This window comes from Vidua chalybeata, chromosome 34 (assembly GCF_026979565.1).
Source record: "Vidua chalybeata isolate OUT-0048 chromosome 34, bVidCha1 merged haplotype, whole genome shotgun sequence".
In the NCBI taxonomy this organism is placed as follows: domain Eukaryota; kingdom Metazoa; phylum Chordata; class Aves; order Passeriformes; family Viduidae; genus Vidua; species Vidua chalybeata.
In genome coordinates, this window is record NC_071563.1 from 822,825 (window position 1) to 848,534 (window position 25,710).

At 52.9% G+C, this 25,710-nt stretch overlaps 1 protein-coding gene across 2 annotated transcripts; it reads left to right on the forward strand.

Annotated features, from left to right (window-relative positions):
• The first annotated feature begins 14,974 nt into the window (after positions 1-14,974).
• On the forward strand, positions 14,975-17,196 carry LOC128802179 (zinc finger and SCAN domain-containing protein 2-like). Of its 2 annotated transcripts, none has more exons than XM_053968422.1 (2): positions 14,975-15,646; positions 15,833-17,196. In XM_053968422.1, exons 1-2 carry the CDS (start codon positions 15,625-15,627, stop codon positions 16,501-16,503), a joined length of 693 nt encoding a protein of 230 aa, XP_053824397.1. In that variant the 5' UTR covers positions 14,975-15,624; the 3' UTR covers positions 16,504-17,196. The 2 variants fall into 2 exon arrangements, with proteins under 2 accessions (XP_053824397.1, XP_053824398.1); XM_053968423.1 differs by having other exon boundaries at positions 14,975-15,414.
• The last annotated feature ends 8,514 nt before the right edge of the window (positions 17,197-25,710 follow it).

Here is a 25,710-nt window from a genome sequence, read left to right on the forward strand (position 1 = left end):
AAATAATGGCACCAAGGGCAGCTGGAGAGGCCCAGACTGGACAGCAGGAGAAAGGAATTTCTCTCCCAGGGCAGGGCTGTGGTGCAAGACGTCCCCCAGGAGCAGCCTGGAGCAGCCCAAGGCTTTGTGTGGCCTGGCAGCTCCTGTGCACAGCCCAGCAGGGCTGGGCCACTGCGTGCAGCCAGCCCAGGCACAGCCCAGAGGCACAGAGAGCTTCAATCAGTCAGGGCTGGGAAGGTGCTGAGAAGTGCCTGGGGCACAATCACTGCCAGCCCTTGACACAGGAACCTCTGGCTGCAGAACAATGCAGCTGCAGCTCCTGCAGTGTTCTCCTAAAGCTGGAACATCCCAATGCCCACAGACTCTGTGAGTACATTCTCTGAGGCCAGGGGTGCCCAGGGCTGTCCTGCAGAGCAGGGTCCTGCAGCCCAGGGCGCTGTGCTGGGCCAGGGCCTCTGCTGCCTGCCAGGGACAGCTCTCAGCCAGCCCTGGGTGCTTCTCACAGCACTAGGGGACAAGATCTGGCTGCAAGGAGACAGCTGGTAAGGCTTGGAAGTGTTCTCCTTCTGTGCTGAGGATGCTGCATTGTTCAGGACTGCTCCCAGCACGGCATTGAACTGCAGAACATTTCCAAGTAGATTCTACTGTTGTGGTTTGACATGGAAGTAAATTTTTTTTCATGAAGCTGGGTCACACCAATCAGTGATCAGGTTTGGATATTGGCACCTGGAGTGACCACTGAACATATGGACATGCCTCTGAGAACACAGGGGGTTAAAAGCAAGAACTCCCAGGGGAACTCTCTCTTTGTTTCCAGTCATCAGAGAGTGCAGTGCAGACTCTCCCCTGCCCAGCCATGGGCTGGGTGGGGGAGGGGAAGCCACGCGGCCTTGTCCAGGTCAGCCGAGGGGGCTGAAGGTCTGGAACCGAGCCAGCTCCTGTGAACGGAAGGGTGGAGAGAAGCAGAGATGCCTTTGTCCCCCACCCCCAGAGGGAAAGAGACAGAGAGCCTGACAGCACCTGGAGATTTGCCGGCAGAGGAGATGCAGAAAGGGGTGGGGGGGGATGATGCCCATCGTGGGAGTCGAGAATGCGGGGCAGAGATTTCAGCCGTCCAGGGAGTCTGAACTTTTAATCCTTTCTGGGAAATGAGGGCTTTGTAAAATATTACTCCTCCTCGATTTGTAGTGGAAGAGAGACAGTCCGGGACCTGACATGTTAGAAGAAGAAATCTTTAGGTGGGAGGAGATGATGAAGTAGGTTTTGGCTGGACTTTTCTTGTTAGCCCTCGACTGAACCAAATTCTCCTGCAATAGAGACTGCATTTTAGGGGGATGCAGTGGTGACCCAAGGAGACCAGCTTCAGCAACCACCAGCGAAGGAATGGCAAGAACAGGGGAAAGCTGAGGGGGGAATGGTGATGCCCTCTGTCTTCAGGAGGAAGATGATCTCTGTTCCTGGACCCTTGGCCCCAGGGGAAAATGGGGGGGACTGTAGTCCCAAGATGAGAAGCTGAACTGTTGTATCTTTGGGTCTGTGGCAAAGCATCCTTACAGGAGCCCTATGAGCAGTCTGTCCATGTGTGATGGTGAGAGCCCTGTGACATGGAAAGGAGAGTGTCACACTGGCAGATTTTCTCTGGGCGGTTGCCGTGTGTGACGTGGAAACACAGGAGGTGGCAACTGTGTTTCCTGGGGGGTCTATGGCACAGGAGAGGCTCCTCTCTCCCTTGATAGACTGAGTATTGATTATCTGAAGGGTGGCAATTTGAACAGGAATCCCGGGTGACATTTCATGGTGGTTGTCATGGAAATTGGGAGGAGGAGGGGTGTTTTAGAGGGTCTTCATCCTGGATTTAGTGTGTGTGTCTTTTGTAGTAGTAGTTTAATAAAGTTTGTTTTTCCCTTTGTTATTAAGCTTGGGCCTGCTCTACTCTGTTCCTGATAACATCTCACACCATTTATTTAGGGAAGGTGTATTTTCATGGGGGCGCTGGCATTGCACCAGTGTCAAACCATGACAGAGCTTAACAGAGCTCAAACTTAACAGGACTTGACTGAGACCTTAGACTTCAGCATTTAGCAAAAGAACAGCACGTAACAGTATTTAACCTTACTTATAACCTAGGACTTCATAATTTGGCAATGGAATAACACTTAACAATATTTGACATAGATTATGATTTATTTGAAACTTAACAAATTATCAGAAGAACAACTCTTAGCAGCATTTAACTTAGCTTACAGCTTGTGACTTAACCTTACTTACAGGCCTGACTGACTCAACTATCCGAGGCACTCAAGCCCCTCAGAGAGCAGCATTTCTGCCACATTTCCCCAGCACATGCACTCGTGTGTGCACACAGACACAGAGAGTCAGTGCAAGACACCTGTGAGAAATTCCCCTGAGGGCAGGGAAATGCTCCCTGCCGAGGCTGTGGCATCTCCCCAACGGGCAAAGGGTTGAGCCTGGAGGAGTGGGGGGATCGGCCCAGGCTCCGTCGTTGTTGGGGGATCCCCCGAGTGCAGCAAACGGGAGAGTTCCCGGATCGGAGACGCCCCAACCAGAGGGAGGTGGCTGGCCCAGGAGAGCTCCAAGGGGCTCCTTTTGGAGCGCACTTTGTAGGGCCCCAAGAGAGGGGCTTCAGTCCCAGCAATGGTTCATCCTGGCTGCATGTGGCAACAACAGCTTTCTTTGGCAGTGTGAGAACAGTGATGTTGTGCCACTGAGGGAACAAAAACAGTTCCCAGGGCTGCTCCTAAAGAAACAAGGAGCTTGTAAGGGCAGCAGCAGTGCCTGGAGCAGGCAGTGTTTGTGATGAGCTCCAGAGGAGCTGAGCCCAGGGGCTGTTGGCCAAGGCTGAGACCCAAGGAGCATTTCTCAGCTGGCAGAACGGGCTGAGAAGGGGAGGGGGGAATGCACCAGCACAGGGTCCATGGAACCAAAGAGCCATTGTGAAACTGTGGGGCTTCATGGAATCATGGAGACCACTGTGACATTGCTGGAGCTCATGGAACCAAGGGGACTGTACTGACTCTGTGTGGCTCCATGGAATGTAAGGATCATTGTGACACTGTGAGGCCCCGTTGTGACACTGTGGCGCCACATGGAGTCGTGGAGACCATTATGACACTTTGGGGTGTCATAGAAGCAAGGGGCCATTGTGACACCAGGGTCACCTCTCATCTGTCCCCAAAACTGTGGAGATGGCTCCGTGCTTTCCTTCCCATGGAAAAGAGCTGTCCTTCTCGGCCAGGTGCCCATGGCCACATTTGGGTTCCACCTCCAATAATCCCTATTGTGACAGACTGGAGGAGATTGTTGCCTTGAATCATTTTGTGGGGCGGGGAGGAAAGGGCAGGTCCAGCCTTGCCCTGCCCTGTCACCCCAGCACTGCCCTGCCCTGGAACCCCAATGCCCCCAGAGCCTCTATCCCAGCCCAGCAGTGTCTGCCAGTCCCTGGCACAGCACAGGCAATGCTCCACAGCCACCTCTGGAGCCCCCAGCCCAGCTCCTGAGTGACCAAATGACCCCAAGTCCCAGCTGGGGGAAGGGTCCAGGAAGACCAAGGGGTATTCAAGGCTGACCACAAGGCAAGCACACATCTTGACCCTACCTCCTCTTGGAATTTCCATCTCAACAACGCTGGAATCCAGTAGCTGGTAGCTCTGTCTGTGCTTCTCCATATCTTATTTTTCTTTCTCTCTTTCTGTGTCTTCTTCTAATTCTCTCCTTTTGCAAATTTTGATTAACTTAAAATTGAACGGGCTTAGAGTTTGTGAAGTTGAATGGGTCAAGTTAATACTCTGAGAAGTGTTTTTTGTTGATTGAATGTCATATTAAACCATTTCCCGAAGTTTCTCTGATGTTCTCAAGTTGCCACTAAAGGCTGTTTGGTTTCTTTTGAGCTCCTGGGAATCTCTTCTTGGTATTTCTGCAGGACATCCAACTCAGAGGACACAAATGATTGTAACTCCTTTTAAATGTCTTCTTGAGAAAATGGTTTGAGGGATGGCAGTCAGGGCTTGTCTGTCCTGCTTGGCACAGCCCAGGCAGGGCTTTCACAGCCACATTCCACACTCCATTTCCCAGCTGTTGGTGCCCTTGGTGCCTCTGAGTTCTGCTTGCCCAGCCCCAGGGACGCTCTCCTTGTCTGCCCATTCCCCCAGGGTCTCTGGGCAGGGATGGCCTCAGTGGGGGCTGCTGACCTCCTCAGCAACTTGGAGGCTGCTGCTGAAATTTCCTGCTCCAGAGCTTTGAAGTGTATTCAAACTGAATCTATCATATTTCAAAAGACAGTGAGAAAACATGTTTTAGGTCCTGTTTAGGCTTTTTCCCCTGTTAATACACGGCTATGTGGAATCTCCAATTGACACTGAATCCAAGTACCTCCTCATGCAGTTGGAATAGATATGAAAATCAAGACCCCTCATGGCTGACAATCAATCTGACTCTGTCCCTACTCCCACCCCAGCATTTCCCCCATCCAAGCCCTGGCACTCAGAGCAGCCTTGTGCAAATCTGAGCTCCCTGCAGCCCAGGCTGCACCTGCCAGTTTCAGCTCCTTGGCTCCAACTCCCACCTGCTTTCCTTGGAGAAGGAGCTGCCCGAGACACAGAGGGATGTTCATTTCTTGTCAGCCAACAAAGCCAAGGCAAGGCACAGCTCCACCAAATGCAAAAGTCCTTCTTCTGCCTGGCTCTGCCCTGCCCCTGATCCCCACAGCTTGTCCTGTTTCCTTCATCCCTCCAGTGCCAGGGACTTTGTGGGACAAGGGAGCTCTGCTCTGGCTGTGGAGGGAGGTCCAAGTGCAGCCACTGGAGTGGCAACCACAACTCATCAGGTTTGTGTCCTTTGAGGGCCCTGGAACTGCTGAGACTCAGAGGCACAGAAAGCTTTCTCTTCATGGCCAACAGCAAAAATGTCAACATCATAAATTTTAATAAACATCAAAACCTTTCTCTCTGCTCCTTGTGACATTCCAGCAGCATCTGACATGTCCCTCGTCTACAAGGCATTGCCATACAGGAAGGATTTTAGTCAAAGTCATAAGAAGAGGAGATATAAAAGATAAAACTACAACTAAGATGCTAAGTAAGGAGTTATTTAAACTTCTGAAAAATTGGGAAAATCTCTGAGGCCAGTAAAGCATTAAGGCACTCAAGGGAGATGCATTGGAATGAGCAGAGACCAGCTGCAGGAGGAAATCCAGGAGCAATGGGAAGGACATAGATGCAGCTGCTGTAAATGAAGAGATGTCCTTAGACATGGCCATTTAACCAGGAGAGCTGGTAACACCTGAAGGAAGAGGGTTATGAAATATTAGACTGAATGTTGGTGGCATTGGTAGAGGGGAAGATCAGTATTTCTTCTCCTGCCATCAGCAGAAGAAAACAGTAGAGCCAGGAAATTCCTGTTCCTGGTGGGAAAACTTTGCCATTTCTTCAAAGTACTCAAGTGACCCAGATAACAAAGATGTGCTTATCTCTTATGAAACTAACAGGTATTAAATCCTGCGCCCCTTTCGAGGTAGACACCCGTTGCCACAGGCCCCCAGCTGGGGAATAATGAGCATTGACTCCATGACTGCAGAAGGCTGATCAATTGCTTTATTATATCATCTTATACTCTATTATACTGTACTTCTTAAGAAACTCAGCAACCCTTACAGCCAGTCCAATACAGCTGGGACCTAATTGGTCAATCCATCCAAACACCACCCAGTGTCCAATTACAAAATCACCCTTTGGTAAACAAATCTCCATGACACATTCCACATGTGTACAACAGCAGGTGCAACAAGTGGAGATGAGAATTGTTTCTCATTCTTTTCTCTGATCTTCTCCCAGCCTTCCCCAGGAAAATACCTGGGAAAGTGTGTGCCTGCTCTCTGTGGCCAGAGAGCTGCTGCCACAAGCACCGCAGTGGCAGCCCCAACATTCCCCTCTTTATTACACCACAGGGGTGGCAGCCCCAAATGTTCCCCTGTCTGTGACACCACGGCGCTGGCAGTCCCAAGATTACACTCTCCATGACAAAACAGGGGTAGCAACCCCGAGGTTCCCCTCTCTTTGACCCCACAAGGATGGCAGCTCCAACATTCCCCTCTCTATGACATCACAGCCGTGACAGCCCCAGCGTTCCCCTGACTGTGGAACCAGAGCAGTGTCAGCCTCAACATTTTCCTCTCTGTGACACCATAGATGTGGCAGCCCCAAGTGCCCCTCTCTGTGACACCACAGCAGTGGAAGACCCAGCGTCCCCTCTCTGTGACACCGCAGCTTTGGCAGCCACAACATTCCCCTCTCTATGACTCCAGGGTAGAGGCAGCCCCAGTATCCTCCTCTCTATGACATCACAGCATTGGCAGCCCCAACGTTCTCCTCTGTATGACAACACAGTCGTGGCAGCCCCAGCATTCCCATGTGTGTGATATCGCTGTGAGACAGCCACAACATTCCCCTCTCTGTGACACCACAGCTCTGGCAGCTGCTGAGTTCCCCTGTCTGTGACACCACAGCTGTGGCAACCCCAGTGTTTCCCTTTCTGTGACACCCGAGCAGTGGCAGTCCCATTGTCCCTGGCTCTGTGACACCAGAGCAGTGGCAACCCCAACCTTCCCCTCTCTGTGACACCACAGCTGTGGCAGCAGCACTAGATCAGAAGCAGCAGCCATGGAACAGGGGAGCAGGGGAGGAGCAGAGAAGGAGCAGTGGAACAGTGGTGGATGAGCAGTGTTGGAGCAGCAGTGGAGCAGTGGTGGAGGAGCAGAGCAAGTGTGCTGAAACAGCACAACACAGCTTTTGAGCAGCAGTGGAGTGAGCATGGAAAAGGTGGAACAGTGGTGGAACAGGAACTACAGCCATGGAATAGAGGTGGCACAGGCCTCACAGCTGTGGAGCTGTGGGACACAGAGCGGCTCCGAGCGCTGCAGGAGCCGGCCCCACACAACAGAGCGATCCCTTCAGGCTGACCCAGCGCGGGGGGCAGAGGCAGGAATTGCTGCTGGGCTGTGGAAGGTGTGGATCGAGTGCATTGAAGGATGACCTGGGGGTTTGATCCTGCTCATTGTGGCTGCTTTTGTGCTGCCAGGACGGTTCCAATTTGTCTGAAGTCATGAACTAAGAAGAAACTTGGGAGAAAAGTTATCAAACTGCCTTCTTTACTGCAGGGAAACACATCTGGGGAGAAGTTTCATGATTTCTGATTTGGGAACCAAAGTGGGTCAGTTATTGGCCTGTGGTTTTGTTCTAATGCAGGCACAAGTTCCAAATTACTGCACTTTAGCGTAAGAAACGAGGAACGTGCCTCACCCTTGCGATGTTGATAATGGGTGAAGAGCTTTTTGTGGTCCTAGTGCTAAAAAAAGCAATTGGAATTCTTTGGGTGCTGAAGCCTGTGGGAGCCCTGCCTGAATCACAGAGAATCCCAGTGTCCCTGGGTTTTTTTTCCCAGGAGTATCCAGATATTTGTCATAGGTTCCAAGTAGGAAAAAATAGTGGAGAAGTGGTTCCCGAGACATGTCCATGGCTGCAATTCCTGTTTGACATAAGTGAAATTAGTGAAAGGCTCCTGCTTCTCTCTTTCCACAGGGCCACTGTGGATGCATCCGGGATCTCTGGTGACCCAGCTGGGAAAACATTTCAGGCCACTGCCTTGACTGTTTGCTCTGCAACTTGCCCAAGGAGCCGCAGTGCCCATGGGCAAAGATTTTCCTCTGGAATGTTGCTGCTTTGTGCTCCATTGATGAGAGAGCAGAGTGTCCCGTGGGGGATTCTTGACTAGATGGACAAGTGCTATGATCTCATTGATGTGCTGACATCATCTTGGAAAGGAATTGTGCAAGACTCCGCAGTGTCCTAACTGGGGAACTTTGGCTGAGGCTTTGGCTGAACTTCGGGCCAGGCTTCCTTGGAGATCAGTGCCAGTCAGGGGGATGGAACCAGATGGCAATGGACCCCGTGCTGACAGCCCCAGGAGAACGAGCTGGACATTCACGGAGGCTCCCAGTGTGGGCAGATTGGCCCCCCAGCTTTGGGGACCCCATGGGAATGTCCCGGCTTCCCTCTGGGCTCTCTCTCAGTTTTGCAGAATCTGTTCCTATGGCTGTGCAGCCTTTCAGGAAGGATGTGTTTTCCCTCTTTTTTCAAGCCACTGTCGCACTCACAGGGAGTCAGCCTCTTCCTGCTCCAAGGAAAGGTGCTGGTGGCACAGCCCATGTGTCACCCCCAGTTCTGTCTGCAGCACTGGCGGCTTGGACATGAGGAGGTTGCATGGGGAACCTCCTTGTGGTTGAGGAAGCTCAGGTACAGATCCTGGAAGGAAGCCCAAAGGCCCCAAAGCATTTCTGCAGGAGAACTCCTGCTCCAGTGTGTGAGACAGTGCTCCTGTCTGTGAGGCAGAGCAGAAGGGCTGCTCAGACTTGCCACACTGCTCTAGGCAATTCTGCTTGGCAGGAACAAACCCCACAGATCCCTTCCCTGAGCAGCAAGAGGCCCTATGTCCATCCCAGCATCCAAAAGGGACAGTCAGGGCCCCTGGCACAGGTGGGATCAGTGGGCTGGCACAGCAGCCACAAGGCAGCATCAAGGATGTGTCTCTGGTGGACACTGATGCACTGTGCTTGGAAACCCCCATTCCAAAGGGGCAGAATCCATCCATCTTTCTGGAGGCATGACAGGATGCCACAGACTGTCTGTGCTGGAGACCTAGGAAGGTCTCACTGGGAAGGAGTGGCCAAATCACCCTCGTGGGACCGGCACTGAGTCTCCATTCATCCTTGGCAGGGATGTCCAGGACCCATTCAGGAGCCCGTGGGCTTTTGTCAGTGATGCCTTGAGGATGGAGAAGGTTCAAGAGCTGTTTGTCTTGCCTGAGACCCCCCCAGGATCCTTCCCTTGTGGGGTTGCTGGTGGGTCCAAGAACAGCAGGTGGCCAGTGGGGCCGGGACAGGGCAGAAATGACAACATCGCATCCCCTGGGACTCCCCGGTTCCCTTCCAAGAGCTGATCTGCACCCGGAGAGAAAAGCATTGCTCAAGAAGTCTCACTCAGCCTTGAATACTCCCACCTGACCAGGGCAAAAACCTAATGGAGAGTGGAAGATGATCCTGGGCCTTGAAAAGCATCTGCTGAGGGCACAGCAGCACTGAAAGAACTGAAACACAGAAGGGTGCTCAGGAGAGCAGAGTGAGAAAGAGAAATGGGTGTCCAGAGCAGCAGAGCAACAGGCACTGGGATGGGGCCATGTGGAACAGCCTGTGCTGGCCAATGCCATGTGGCCTGGTGAGGCTGGAAGGCATCCAGAGCACCTTGCTCTGCCAACCCTTGGCTCTGGCCAAGCTTCAAACCAAGTGCCTCCTTGCCAAAAAGAAAAAAGAGCAGGGGCTGGAAGGAAAACTGATCCCAAGATGAGTCACCAGCCTGATAAGGATAACACCAGCTGGGAAACACCAACCGACAGAGGGAGGGGCAGCTGCAGGGCCATTATCTCAGAACCCTCAGTGCATGGCTATCAGCTGGGACAATTCACACCTTCCCAGGGGCACTCAAGCACTTACTAGATGGCCAGGAGATACAATCAGCAATCAAGCAATCATTGCAGGACTATCAATTATCCTGAATGACATAGAGTGTTTGTCCTGTGAACTCCCACCCAGTGAACTTTATTCAGTTTTGAAAGCCAGATGGGAAGCACATGGGACATTTGATAGCCTTGGGAACTTCCAGATTAATAGAAATGCCGACAATAGTGCTTTCAGATATTTAATTATGGCAAAAGGTATGGAGAAAAATGTGCAGGAGATGAGTACAAACTCAGCTCCCACCCCAGACGGGATAACTCTAGGAGACATCAAGAAGATGGATCCAGAGCAGTCCCAGACCACGGAGATCTTCAGCTTATGGTTAACATCCAGAACAATTCAGGACATGCTGAGGGGTTGCAGGACTGTTTTGATTCCTAAGTCAACCAATCCAGAGCGGTTAAAGGACATTAACAAATGGACACCCATCACGATCGGTTCTGTCTAGCTAAAACTGTTCTCCAGGATTTTAACAGCCAAACTGAGCCAGGCCTGCCCCCTCAACCCCAGGCAAAGAGGCTGTAGAAGAGCGGCGGGATGCTCTGAAGACCTGAAACTCCTGCAAACCATAATTTGGTAGGCAAAAAGAGAACACAAAGCCCTGGGTGTTGTATTTGTGGACATCGCCACGGCTTTTGACACCATAAGCCGCCAGCACATTCTACATGCCCTACAGCAAAGGGAAGTTGATCCCCACATCATCAATTTGGTGAGCAATATGTATGAAAACATCTGTACGAATATCAAAAGAAAGGAAGCACAAAGAGACCACATCCAGATCCGTGTTGGAGTTAAGCAGGGTGATTCAGTGTCACCATTTTTATTTAATCTGGCCATGGACCCCCTATTGTGCAAGCTGGAAGAGGCCGGCAAAGGATTCCATCAAGGACCGAGCAGCGTCACAGTGATGGCTGTTATGTCTATTTTCGATAATTTGTGCTTGTGAGAAATAGATGTATGAAATATGTTATGTCGGTAAGAAATATTCCTGTAAGTTTTTTAAGCACTCAAGCCGGGGACAGGAAGGTTGCTTCACAGTATTTCAAAACCGCAGCTGGCAGCAGGGAGGAAAGGAGCTAATTTGCAAAGGAATGGACGTGGCTGGCTCAGAGATGGGTATTTCTCCAAGATAATCTGAGGAACAGCCAGGCGGTGAATACTTGATAAATAGCTCAGATGGAGATAGCCAGAGCCATCAAGAAGACGCATCTCAATGTCGAGTTCCAGTCACCCTCTGATTGGCATACATGGCTTCCCAGACACAGTTTTGTTCAACTCTATGAATATGTGGGACTTTGAATGGAAAGAAAAGCCCGATCACCGAAATCCCTGCCTCGAGCAAAATAAACTGTATAAAAACCGCTTGAGCAGGACAGTCAGTGTGAACATAGGGGACCCTATGCTGTAGTGGTCAAACCTGGGTCTCACTCAGTGCTGATCCTGGGCTTGGCACTGACCCTTTTTTTTTTTTTTTTTGATAGTGGCTTTTCATTGTTATTCTCTAAATTTATATTTGGACCATTTAATAGATTTTCTTTAATTAATAAATTGGAGCATTCATTTATACCAATGGCATTCGCAGATGATCTAGTTTTATGGAGTGATTCCTGGGAAAACATGAAGAGAGACATCAAGGTATTAGAGACCTTCTGCAATCTCACCCGTCTCAAGACACCAGGGGAGAAGTGCTACGGCTTCAACATCAAGCCAACAAAAGACTCCTACACTGTCAATGACTGCGTTGCCTGGACCATCAACGGCACACCCCTAAGCATGGTCTGCCCCAGCAAGTCTGGGAAATACCTGGGCCTGCAGATTGACCCGTGGACTGTGACAGCAAAATCCAGACTTTCTACAAAACTCAAATCCTGTCTCAAATGCATTGATAAGGCTCCACTTAAACCTTTGCAGAAAATCAATATCCTCAAAACTTATACCATCCCTCAGCAGACCTACCTGGCTGACCACTCGGACCTGAAGGCAGGGTTCCTAGATACCCTCCACCAGAAGGTTTGGACAGTGGTGAAGAACTGGCTGCAATTACCTTTGTCTGCCTGCAATGCTATGCTTTACTTGAGCACAAAGGACGGTGGTTTGGGCATCACCAAATTGGCAAGGCTGGTCCCTAGCGTGCAAGCTCAGAGACTGCATGGAATCGCTCAGTCTTCAGATGAGACCATGAAGATGTTTTGGCCTCCCCCTTTTCCAAACAGTCCTTTTTCAAATGCCCAGGTTTCCCGCACCCAAAGAACATTTGGGGGTCCCCCTTCTTAAGAGACTTTTTCTTGAATTGCATCCAGTTATCATGAGGGTCAGGAGGGAATGATCAGTCTCATAATCTGAATCTCTGGGTCCTGGATCAAAAGGCTCCCCCTCCTCCTCACTGCTAGAGCCACAGTCAGCGATACAAACTGCTAACGACCATGAGAAAGGATGCCTTCCCCTCCTTCGTCTGGGTAGGGGGGAGGTTGATGGCTGGGCCCCTCTTCAGAATCAGAGGTGCCAGTTTCAAGTGGACAGGGAGAGTCAGAGTGAGGCAGGGGGCCAGTGGCATCTGCAGAGGATACAGCCTGAGACTGCTCTTGCTTTTTCAATGTCTCAAAAGTATTCTCCAGGACGGGAGCCTATCTGACACCCATCGTAAAAGTGACGTAAGGTCCTGCTTTAGGATGGGAGAGCCATGCCTGCCCAGAAGGGCAAGCATGGTTCCATAGACGTCTCTCTTGTTGGACGTGTCCTGTCCCTTTTTTAGTTCCCCTGGCTCACCTGTCAGTCACAGCAGACAGGCGATTGTGGGCCCATACGTGGTTCTCTCACCGTTACGATCAGTTCCAGCGGCTCGCCGACTGCCACCAGTCAGGTTCTTCCCTCACATGGAGGCACCAATTATCAGCGATGAAGAGAGAGAGATGGGGTTCGGTGTGATGGTCAAAGAATCCCAATTTATTGTGAAGTACAAAAGCTTATATACTTATTCTAGGCAGACTACTAATGTTTTACTACAATGATTGGGTTAAAGAACACATAAACAAACATATTCATTTTAAACATTTCTACATTTTCCTACATTTTAAACATCTCTTGCTTGAAGAAATCTGATGTAATTTTCCTTTTTCCGGTTAACTCCTCTGATTGAATTGTCTTGCAATCTTCATTTAATCCTGAAAGTTCTGTTTGCTATTGCCAGGCCATTTTGTTTATCAAATCTCTCATGCTAATAAGATCCAAAGTACTCTCTGATTTGTGTGCCCCAACAGGGTACCAGGGTGGGGACAACCAGGATGTTGGGGAAGGGGGAGTTCAGGGGGTCTCTGGTTTTGCAGAAAGGAAGGGCTAGGGGCTGGGAAAGGCAGGAATGGGGGCCCGAGGCATTCCAGGGTGTGCCAGGGTCAAGTCCACAGGAAGTCTAGTGACTGGGAGCCATGGGATGACCGGGAAAAGGGGAGCAGGGTGTCCTGCTGTGCAGCAATAGGGGATTCAGGGCGGTCCCTGTGCAGGATAAGGGGACCAGGGGGGTCCTGGTGCCGGGAATGGTGGTTCAGGGTCCTGATGCCGGGACTCTTTGGACCCCCTACACCCCAAAGCAGAGAATAAGGAGAAAAGGGACCCTGGGACCCCAAAACCTCCAGCATCCCTAAGTGGGGAGATGGAACAGGGGGGAACTTTTTGGATTCCTGGGACTCCCTGCAGCCTGGGGAGGGCAGGGAGCGAGTAGATGAGGGACCCCCAATACAAGTGTGACCCCAGCAGCAGGGACAGGGGGAACACACAAACATCAAAGGGGAGAGACCAGAGACGGGGAACTCCTGAGAGGCATTTTCAGGGCTAAATCTTGGTATTTGGGAGGGTTTTATGGACCCCACGTGGCCGGTGACTTCTAGGGATGGACTTGGGCAGAGGGACCTTCAAAGCCAACGTGCTGATCCCATGTTTTTCCCCAAACCAGGATTTTCCATTCCCAGTCTCTGGGGGCAAGGACAAGAAGGATTCAACAAAGATGCCTGTCTTAGGTTGCAAAATGTAGCTGGGGGTGTGTCTATACCCATCTCATAGAGGTGGGTCAGTTATCACAGTCCCTGCCAGAGCTGCCAGAGCCCAGCCCAGCCCTGGGGGCTCAGCTCTGCCCTACAGAGCCCTCCCAGCTCAGGCACTGCCCAGGGGCAGCTCTGGCTCTGCAGCCTCTGATGGCAATGTCAGAGCAACCCTGAGCAGGCTGGAAAAGCAACACAGATGCTTCCTCCAAAGGCCGCTGTGCTGATTTCTGTCACTGCCTGCTTTATTCAGATCTGAGAGAAAACTTGTTTATTTTTCTCCACCTGAAGTGAGACGAACATCTATGTACAATTTCTCATCCAGGCATCCCAGAGCAGTAGATTAAGAAGGATTTTCCTTTTTATGCAGCCCCTGCCTTGCTGTTCTCCCTGTAGAATCTACTTGGAAATGTTCTGCAGTTCAATGCTGTGCTGGGAGCAGTCCTGAACAGTGCAGCATCCTCAGCACACAAGGAGAACACTTCCAAGCCTTACCAGCTGTCTCCTTGCAGCCAGATCTTGTCCCCCAGTGCTGTGAGAAGCACCCAGGGCTGGCTGAGAGCTGTCCCTGGCAGGCAGCAGAGGCCCTGGCCCAGCACAGCGCCCTGGGCTGCAGGACCCTGCTCTGCAGGACAGCCCTGGGCACCCCTGGCCTCAGAGAATGTACTCACAGAGTCTGTGGGCATTGGGATGTTCCAGCCTTAGGAGAACACTGCAGGAGCTGCAGCTGCATTGTCCTGCAGCCAGAGGTTCCTGTGTCAAGGGCTGGCTGTGATTGTGCCCCAGGCACTTCTCAGCACCTTCCCAGCCCTGACTGATTGAAGCTCTCTGTGCCTCTGGGCTGTGCCTGGGCTGGCTGCAGGCAGTGGCCCAGCCCTGCTGGGCTGTGCACAGGAGCTGCCAGGCCACACAAAGCCTTGGGCTGCTCCAGGCTGCTCCTGGGGGACGTCTTGCACCACAGCCCTGCCCTGGGAGAGAAATTCCTTTCTCCTGCTCTCCAGTCTGGGCCTCTCCAGCTGCCCTTGGTGCCATTATTTCCTTCTCATGCTTATCTCCTCTAGGAAGAAAAGCTCCACCATCTCTGAAACCACCCTTCAACCCCTCCCAGGCTACTCCTGTTCTCACCTCAGTCTCCATGCCACTGAGCCCAGAGCCCGCAGCCTCTGCCTGCTGGTTGTGTGATGAGGCCTCCAAACCCCATCTTGGGAGATTTTTGGGTCTTCTCCAAGGTCTGTGAAAATGGAAAAATACTGGTCCAAGGTATTTTCTCCCAAATCTTGCAGTGGCAGAACAAGGGTCAATATCTCTAAATTACCTGATGTAGCTGGGCGTGTGTAATCAATTCCCATCTTTTAGAAGTGATACAGTTATCTTCTGTTAATTGACCAGTTTTCTTTATCTCTTCCACAACCAATCTTTCTTGCAGGAAATATCTTCTCTTAATGGGCCATTGAATGTCCCTGCAGGACTGAGAAAAATGACATCATCCCATTGTGAGATGCTCCGCCCAGGGGGAGGGGCCAAGCATTCCTGCCTGTTTATAATCTCGGACTTTGAACACCATTGGCATCCTTTTCCCACTGCATTCTCAGTGGTGCAGCTTTTCTTCTCTACTGGATTCCCAGAGGAAGATTCCCAACAACACCACCACTGGACCTTCAGAGGAAAACTTCAGCCTTCTACAGGATCATTGCTTCAACACAACCACACCTGTCATACTGCAGGAGGACTGCAGCCCCCATTTCCTGGGACTGCTGCCAGCATCCTGACCCACAGGGTGTCAGGTTGTATTCTGACTCAGTCAGTGTTTTTTTTTTCTTTGTCCAATAGCATTTGTATTTTAAATTATTTTCTAGGAAAGAACTGTTATTCCTATTCCCCTATCTTTGCCTAAGAGACACTTAAATTGAAAATAATATTAATTTGGCAGGAGGGAGGGGGTTAATATTTTCCATTTCAAGGGAGACTTCTGCCCTCCTTAGCAGACAGCTGTCTTTTCAAACCAAGACAATGCCCCACGACACCCAGGCAGGTGTGGAGGAAATCACTGCCCCTTTCCCCCCCTCTCCTGCTCCATCTCCCAGCCCAGCATTGCCCCCGGCTGCAGGACAACCCCGCTGCCAGCGCCGACCTCCTGGAGATGCACTGGGGGCATCTCCTTCTCCTTCCCTCTGGCATGGAGGCAAATCCCATCCTGTCCTTGTTCTTCCTCCCCCAGACAAGGAGCTGAAGATGGAGACCAGGGAGGACAAATCCCCGCAGCAGAGCCTCATGGAAGAGGCCCTTTCGAGTGGTTCCACAGTGCTGGAATCCAATGGGGCGGAAAAGCCCCAGAGATCCCACAGGAAGAGGGGCTCCAAACCCAACCCAGAGTGCTCTGAAGAGAAAAGACCCACTCTGTGCCAGGAAGGTGGACAAAGCTTCAGCTGGAGCTCGGAGCTGGTGGTGAATGAGCAGCTTTGTGATGGGGAGAAGCCCTACAAGTGCTTGGAGTGTGGGAAGAGCTTCAGCCAGAGCAGCACCCTGATCCGCCACCAGATGATCCACACTGGGGAATGGCCCTACAAGTGTGGGGAATGTGGGAAGGGCTTCAGGTGCAGCTCTGAGCTCATCACCCACCAACGCATCCACACTGGGGAGAGGCCCTATGAATGTAGCGAATGTCCAAAAAGGTTTCACACCACCTCCACCCTCCTCAAACACCAGCGGATTCACACAGATGAGAGGCCGTTCCGCTGCCCTGACTGTGGGAAGGGCTTCAAGGAAAACTCCACCCTCATCAGCCACCGCCGCATCCACACCGGGGAGAAGCCCTACGAGTGTCCCCAGTGTGGGAAGAGCTACACCCAGAGGTCTCACTTGACCAAACACCAACGGAGGCACCAGTAAGGGAAGGCCTGCAAATGCCCTGACTGCAGGAAGAGCTTCGTGCACTGCTCCTGCTTCATCCCCCATTGGAGGACCAACGTTGGGAAGAGCCCTGGTGACCCATGTTCCCTGTGATCCATGCTGGGAAGAAACCTGTCTCTTTTCCTGCCCCTGGCAATGACATGACGTGGGCTCAAAGAACATGAGGGTCTGGCCGTGGTGCTGTCATAACATTCACTCCCACATCAGGTCATTGCCAGGGGCAGGAAAGGGATTCTCTCTCTCTCTCCTGAGGAGGAGGGTGTCCTTTCCAGGTAGGAGGGAATAGGTGGCTGGGAAGAGACAGTCGGTGGTGGTGTAGTTTTCTTATCTCTTCTGTGTTCAATATTGTTTCTGTTCCTATTTGTTCCTTATGAGGTTGCTGTTCCAAATAAATTGTTCTTATCCCAGCCCAGGATCTTTGCCTGTTGTGCTTTCCATGGGAGGCGGGAAGGCAGCGAGTAGCAGGGCGGTTGTAGCAGGAGCAGGAAATTGGGGAATCCCATTCCTAAAGCCTGGCTGGTGGAGACTGAGCATCCCAGCTGGTGCCAGCCCTGGTGGCCATGGCAGCAACCTTGGGAGCGGGTCCCACCTGGCTGGGAGCTGTGGGAACCTCTTCACTCTGGTGCCCAGGGACAGGACTGGAGGGAACAGCTGCAACTGAGTCGGGGCAGACTTAGGTTGGATCTCAGGAAAAGGTTTTTCGCCAGAGGCTGCTGGGACATTGACCAGGCTCGCCAGGGAAGGGTCACAGCTCCAGGGCTCTCTGCACTCCAGCAGTGTTTGGACAGCGCTGCCAGGCCCAGGCTGGCATTGTTGGGCTGTCCTGTGCCGGGCCAGCAGCTGGGCTCAAGGATCCTGATGGATCCCTCCCAGCTCAGCCAATTCTGTGGTTCTGGGATGCTGGGAATGGGACTGCCAATGGTTGCCATGGCTACAGACTGAGGCTTCAGGTGGGAACAGGTGTCCATGGCAGCCACCCCTGGCATGGGGTCTCCATGGAGCTGCCAAGGGATGGACCATAGCAACAGGGGGTGGTGATGGTCACACTGGAAGCTGACCACAGCAATGGCTTCTGGTGATGACTGTCTGATTAGGATCAGATTTGTCACACACACTCAGAGGGGTTCCGTGGGGACTTTCCAAGAGTCTCCAGGCTGTTCAAGAGCTGGAATGTCACAGGCAGAGACAGGGGCTCCATGGCCATCTCCCAGGGCTTTTTAGGGATGGTAAAGAGCTGTGTGTGGTCAGAGGCAGTCACAGCCATTCCATTGTGACATCCCAGGGCGCCGTGGGCTGCAAAGGCACCGATCTGTCACAGGCACTCACGGGGGCTCCACGGTGACATCCCAGGAGTCCCCAGGCTGCCAGAGAGCTGGGATGTCCCACACAGGCACAGGAGATCCTGTCATGGGCAGAGTGGGAGCTGTTGGGGAAGATGAAATAGCAAAGCCCTATAAATATGATGGGCTGGCAAAAGAGTCAGAAAATACAGATATTGAGATGAAAACAAGGTTTGAAATACCAAACCTTAATCACTGAGCATCTCGAAAACAATAATACAGCCAAGCTGGAAGCAATCCCCCCTTCTGATAGATCCAAAGGTCAAATGGAATGTTCTGTCTCACCCCTCAATGTATGGTTCATCCCTCACCTGTAACCCTCCCCTGAAGTATCAGGTATCTGTAACCCCATTGACCCAAGTCCTGTCCCAGCCCACCTTGAAGCCCCCTGATAAGGTGTGGCCGAGGGACCGGACGCTCCCTTGGACCTTCCTCTTGGGATGCCCACCTGGCACACTCTCTCTCTCTCTCTCTCTCTCCCCCCGCTCTCCCTGGGCCTGCCACGAGTTGCGGCTGGCAACTCCAAGCAGGGCCCTTCACCCTTTACAATAAACCATATGTTCTAAAGACCTGGCTTCAGAGATCCCTCATCACCACCCATCCAAACCAGCCTGGAGCCCAGCAGTCCCCGCAGGGAGCTTCAGGCAAAAGTTTTGTTTCTTTATTAGAGAAACTCCTGCTGAGTCATGAGATGGAGAAATGACACCCAGCAGCCACCATAGAACCCCAAAACCCTCCCGGACCCCTAGACTTCTACAATTCCTTCTAAGAGAGGAGACTGTGAGTGGCTGGATCCAATTCCAGCCCCAGACTTTGTCCAAGGTGTAAAAGATTGGACAGGTGGAATTGAACTTTAATGCCATTTGTCCCACAGGATTAAAGATGGAATACCAGAGAGATTTATGTAAATACAGCTCTGATTGATTCTGATCATGGTTAGACAGAAAGATCTTAATCAGCGTTATTTACTCTACAGCATAGCAGCTATAACTGTTCTTAGAAGATTCTGCTCTGGAAAGCAACTCTTAAGTCAACAGGGCCTTACTGGAGTTGTTTGAACCCATTGCAGGCAGAGCCTCCTGCTCCAGCAGGAACTGCCTTTCCTGTGCCATGAGCAGGGCAGGTCCCGCTGCAGGAAAAGCCCCAGGACAGCCCCAACACAGGGAAGGCCTCGGGCACAAGTGCAGAGTGCCCTGCTGGGAGCTGTGCCAGGGAGAGCCTGAGGCACCAAAGGCACCTTGGCAGCAGCAGCTGCTTGCAGGGCATGGCCAGAAGCCTCCCTTGGCAACCCAGCCTGGTGGCCAGCACTGCAGAGCTGCTGCTTCAGGGCTCATTTCTGGCAGGGCTCTGGAAAGCCACTTGTGCTCCAGGAGCCTGACTGGGAAGCAACTGGCCCCAGCACCTTGGGGACAAGATCTTAATGAAAAGAGTCTTCATGGCAGCAGAGACAAGGCAGGGGCAGAGGAAAGGGGAGAGCCAGGCCCAGGGGACAGGGCTGCCATGCTGACGAAAAATAACAATACAGGACTCTTTCGAGGCCCTGTAATTGGAATGAGCGCACCTTAAATCCTTTAGCGAGGATCCATTGGAGGGCAAGTCTGGTGCCAGCAGCCGCGGTAATTCCAGCTCCAATAGCGTATCTTAAAGTTGCTGCAGTTAAAAAGCTCGTAGTTGGATCTTGGGATCGAGCTGGCGGTCCGCCGCGAGGCGAGCCACCGCCTGTCCCAGCCCCTGCCTCTCGGCGCCCCCTCGATGCTCTTAGCTGAGTGTCCCGCGGGGCCCAAAGAGTTTTCTTTGAGAAAATTAGAGTGTTCAAAGCAGGCCGGCCGCCGGCATACTTCAGCTAGGAATAATGGAATAGGACTCCGGTTCTATTTTGTTGGTTTTCGGAAGCGGGGCCATGATAAGCGTCGGCCGAGCGGTTCGCACGGGGGAGGGTCCCCAGGGGGGGTCCCCGGGCCGGCGCCCCGCCTCGGCCGGCGCCTAGCACCCAGCTTAGAACTGGTGCGGACCAGGGGAATCCGACTGTTTAATTAAAACAAAGCATCGCGAAGGCCTGAGGCGGGTGTTGACGCAATGTGGTTTCTGCCCAGTGCTCTGAATGTCAAAGTGAAGAAATTCAATGAAGCGCGGGTAAACGGCGGGAGTAACTATGACTCTCTTAAGTGAGATGTCATAGTTGCTAACTGGGCTGAGCTGGGGAAGTTGCGCCTCCTCGTGGCCCCGCTGGATACCCTTGTGGTAACTAAGTCGACTTCTCCCCCAGTGTGAGAGGGGGCAAACCCTTGCTCCCCCTATCGTTGGCCTCGCCACCCAGCGGTAGTCTCACAAAAAATGCGAAACCACTGTTGCCGGCAACCAGTTGCGTAAGTGTTGCCCAAAGCCTTGTCCACGGGCTAAGTTGGACAAAGTTGGCAGTTTGGTGAGAGGGGCCAGCTGCTGACTGAGGACTCCCTCACTCACTTTCCACCGGACATGACACTGGGGGCTCCGGGGGTCCCGTGGCCCTGGGCTTCTCCACAGTGAGGCTGGAGAGGTTTGCACGGGCCCCGACTCTCGGAGTTCCAGCTGCCAGGCCGATGAGCCCATCCCGGCTGCGGTAGCTGGACAGTGGTAATCGGTTCTGGGCGGGAGGGGTTCCTCCTTCATAACCGCGTCTGTGCCCAGCTTTGGGCCACAAATTCCAACCTGGACCATCAGGTGGACGGGCCACCTCTACTTAACCCGGAAAAGGGACATATATTCTATATATGTGTTCGAAAAATAGTAGTTACTAACTGGGGTTAGCTGGGGAAGTCGCGCCTCCTCGTGGCCCCGCTGGATACCCTTGTGGTAACTAAGTCGACTTCTCCCCCAGTGTGAGCGAGGGTGAATATTCGCCCTCCCTATCGCTGGACTCGCCACCCAGTGGTAGCCTCACAATTTGCTGAAACCAAAAGTTTGGCACCAGTAAAAATCTGATGCCCAAAGCCTTGCCCACAGGCAAAGTTGGACAAAGTTGGCAGCTTGGGTGAGAGCCAGCTGCTAACTTTTGGTACCCTCAATTCAACCGGATTTTCTATTGAGATGGCGCAATCATGGGTTTTGCGACTTGTATCGATAGCCACTCAGACTGACCTTTTGGATATTCTAAGGGTCAATGAGGCCAAAACTCCATCTTTACCCTCTCTGCCCAGGAAAGAGGGTTTCCAACTGGTGTGTTTGGAATTTAATAACTCCACGTTTGTTCATGATGGGGGAATCCATCACGGTGTGGTTTGGGAGGGCTTGGCAAAACTTCCAGAGCCATATGAGCCTTAACAATCTGGCCTGGACTGGGAGGATACTGAGTGTGCTGGCAGAGGTGATGAGAGGCCTAAAACACCTGAGGCACCTGCCAGGATTAGCAAGGGCAGTTCACAGATCAGGACTCCTGTTGTGTCTGTCCCGGAAAAAAAGCCAGCTTGTCCACGCTGTGCAACCCGGTTTACTCGGATATCGGGGCTGATAGACCACCTTAAGAGGACCCACGGGCAGAAAATGTTCTTCTTTAAATGCTCAAAATGTGGTAAACAAAATCTGAATTACCACAGTATTGCTTGTCATGTCCCACAGTGCAAAGGGACAGTAAATGTAGCCCCAACAGGTGAGTGGGTATGTGAGGTGTGCCAAAAGGGTTTTACCACCAAGATTGGCTTGGGCCAACACAAGAGGTTAAAGCATCCTCTTGTGAGAAATGTGGAACGGATTGTTGCCTCCCAACCTAAGGTGCCATCTGCTGGGGGGGGCCACAAGAAAGTATGGACTGAGGAGGAGGAGGCTCTTCTGGTACATTTGGTGGAGAGATTTGCCGGTAGCAGAAATATAAACCAACTAATTGCGGAGCATATTCCATCTAAGACGGCAAAGCAGATCAGTGATAAAAGGCGCCTTCTGGGAAAGGGTTCCTCCGCAGAAGTTCCATCTGGACCAGAGGGTAGAGGGAGGAAAGTATATCATTCTGGGTCTGCTGGAGTGGTAAAGGAGGGACAATTAAAGCTCCAATATCATGAGGCCATCAAAAAGGAGATATTGGCAGGTAAATTCACCAGATACCAGGGGGCGGTCGAAAAAATTTTAAGTGGGCAAGATTCACAGAAAGTGGTGAATAAAGTTTATGAGGAATTCCTGATTGATCTAGAAGGGCTGGGTCAGAGTACAAAAGCGACCAAGGGTCGGAAGGTACAAAGTACAAGTGGTGAATCAGCATCCAAAACGGCAACTAGTTGGATGCGAAAAAGAGCTGTAAAAAGAGGGAAATATCTTAGATTTCAGAGGCTGTTTCATTTACATAGAAGGAGGTTGGCTCGGCTTATTTTGGATAGCACGGAGGCCCTACAATGCCAAATACCATCTGGTACTGTCCATGATGCCTTTAAATCGAGATGGGTAACATCCGTTGAATTTGGGGGTCTCGAGGATTTTCCACCGTATGCGGAGGCGGATAATAACATGTTTCGGGCCCTGATTACCGAGAAAGAGGTGGAAAAGAACTTGAAAGAGATGTGTAAAACCCCTGCTCCTGGGCCAGATGTGGTAGATAGGGACAGGTGAATGGAAAATCTCGGGATGTGACGGAAAGCAAGACCCTTCCCCCCTCATCCTGCTATAGATGATCAATCACCCCTGAAGCATGCAGCCCCTCCTAACTCCAGTAGTTTTCCACTCCTTACTAACCCTAGCCAGACCCACCGTCCCCCCTTTGATGTAGTAAAGCCCCCTTGACTATTTAACCTCACGAGATGAGATAATAAACACCATTTGACCATCCACCACATTGGTGTCTGTGCATGTCAGTGGACCGAGTGACCCGGGCGAGGCCGGGTTGCCGTGCTGTGTCTTGATACCATGTCGCCCGCCTTCTCAGCAGAAGGCGACATAGTGCTGCCGAAACCCGGGAAAAGGGGAAAAGAGAAACTCTCTTGGGTAGCGGGTATCGCCTGGACAAGAGCAGCGGCCGGAGTGGCTAGACCAACTCTCGGCGGGGGAGATGTCCCCGGACCAGCGATTGACATGGAAGCCATCACGAAGGTCGTGAGTTCGGTTTATAAGCAGTGGGGAATTAAATGCAGCCTCAAGGATTTTTATCTCGCTATTGCGAGACTCTTAGAGCTTGGGGCGATTGAACATCGCGCGGAAATATTACACCCGGAGGTGTGGGAGAAATGCACAGCCGCGCTAGCTGAGGAAACAAAGTCCTCAGGCAGCGGCAAAAGCCTCAAGGCGTGGGGAAAAGTCGAACAAGCCCTGCGCCGGGCGCTAGAGGAACAGGAAACATGGAGCGCCGCGCGCACATGTTTATTAGCTACACCCAAGCTGGGGGTAGGAGCGGCAACGCAAACCGCCCCCGAAAGCGATCTACCCAGGTGCGGAGATCCGGGGGGGCCGGGCGCGTTCCCCCCCTCCCCGAGCCCAAACCCCCCCGCAGAACCTCCCGAAAAACCTGCGGGTTCCCCATCCATCCCTTCACCACGGATCAGCAATTTGGCGCCGGGGGCGCGGCAGCGCGCGCAGTCCTTTTGGGAGGAACTGGCAAGGGAAGCCAGAGACGTGGAGAACACGGCTCACAAGGAGACGCGGGCGGCGCCGCCACCCTACCCAGCTGAACAGGGCGCCGGCGACCGAGGGGATGGGCGGGGCGCGGAGGCTCTCGGCAGGAAGAGCCCAGAGTCACGAGTTCTTGCTAGTGCGCATCCGTGAGGAAAAGAGGAGGAGAGGGGCGGCAGAGAGCGCACGCCCAATCGGGAGCCGCGCTCAACGCTGCTACCATTTAAGGGAGAGACCTCCCGCTGCGGGCGGCAGGGCAAGCCCAGGGGGCAGGAGCGGCACCAGCCCTGAGGGGAGGGACGGGGCTGGAGCCGCACAAAAAGGCACCGAAGCCCGGAAGTGCGCTGGCATTCGACTTCCAGCTCTGAGTCCGGCGACAGCAGCTCCACCAGCTCGGGAGAGCTGACGGAAGCCGACTGGGACTCAGACACGGAAAAAGTGGAGCTAAACGTGGTTTAAAACAAAAAACGAATAAAGCCTTAAGCCACATCGAAAGGCAATCGCAATGCAAACCAGCCCAGTTTACCGACTGGGGAAAAATAAAAATAGCCTGTGCAGAATGGACCCCTTCAGCCGCGGTCCAAGTCTTCCCGGTTAGGATCACCGGGCCAGAGGGGAATCAGCAAAGGATATATAATCCGGTAAACCCCAAAGACGTACAGGCAATTGTCAAAGCGATCTCAGAGAAGGGGATCAACTCGGCTATGGTCTCCACCCTCGTGGACGGCCTCTTTGGCAATGACGACTTGCTCCCCTTTGATATCAAACAAATAGGTCGCATGATACTCGGCGGTGCGGGAATGATCGTGTTTAAGCAGGAATGGGAAAATAATTGGACAAAAGCGCTAGCCCAGGCTTCCGGGGCGGGGCAGCCACTGCATGGGTCGAGCCTATCCAGGCTGCTAGGGAAACATGACGAGATGGTAACACCTCAGCAACAAGCCGCACAGATGCGGGCCGAGGAAGTCAGGGCCACCACTCGAGCTGCTAGGGAGGCTATTCGGGCTGCCTCTCTGGTTGTGGCCAAGCCGTCACCGCGGTCCACCATAACGCAGGCAGAGAGCGAAAGCTTCACGCAGTTCGTAGACCGCCTGCAGGCAGCAGTAGACTCCTCTACCCTGCCTGCGGAGGCAAAGGGCCCTGTGGTGGCAGACTGCTTGCGCCAGCAATGCAACTCCGTCACCAAGGACATCCTGCACTCCCTGCCAGCCGGAGCCAGCCTAGCCGACATGATCAGGCACGTCGTAAGAGAGGAACACCTGACACCCATTCAAGCAGCCGTCCGCACCCTAGGCAGTACAATGGCGTGCTTCAAGTGCGGTCAGGCAGGCCACATCGCAGTGAGCTGTCCCCAGCCGGCACAGCAGTCCGCGGCAGTGCCCCCACCTCAAGCACGCCCGAGAGGGCCCTGCTGGAGCTGTGGGAAGAAGGGGCATTTCGCTAAGGACTGCAGGTCCCAGCCTCAGGGAAACGGGAAAGGGAGGGGGCGCACCGGCCGCACTCAGCCTCCTCCCGCTGCGAATGCGAAGCGGCCCATTTATGTCAACCCCCAGTGGGGCGGGGGGCCCTCATACCCCATGCCCCCACAGGAGGCAGCCAGCTTCGCACCCCCACCAGTGACACAATCGCAGAGCTTTACAGCGCCGCCAGTGGCACCTTCGTGTCCACCACCGCCACAAGCTGCGCCTGTGCCACAGGGCCAGCAGGGGACGCCCCAGAGCGGGACCCCTGGGTGGCCTTGGCCATGAAAATAGGGAAGGAGCCCCTGAAGAGGTGGGGAACATGCCGCCTTTATGGCAGTCAGGATCCCCACGTCATAGGGCTTCAGTTCTGGGCGGACACGGGATCAGACTGCTCGGTTTTTCCCCAAGCACTTTGGCCTCAGCATTGGCAATGTAAAGAGGTCCCCCCAGTGAACGGAGTGGGAGGGCCATCCTGGGTGTGGAAAAGCACCCAGTTGGTGGCTATAACACTCCACACGAAAAAGGGACCGGAACAGACGGTGGCAATCTACCCCTACATTCTACAAAGCTCTTCACCCTTGATAGGAAGGGATGTCCTCGCTATGTTAGGAGTCAGGATCACAAATTTATCCTGAGGGCCACTGCCGTACACCCACCGCTGCCAATCAGACTGACTTGGAAATCGTCAGACCCCATTTGGGTCGAGCAGTGGCCCCTGTCAAAGCCTCGAATGGCAACCTTGCTGGAACTAGTCAGCCGCGAGCTGCAGAAGGGTCACATAGAACCCTCCACCAGCCCGTGGAACACCCTTGTATTTG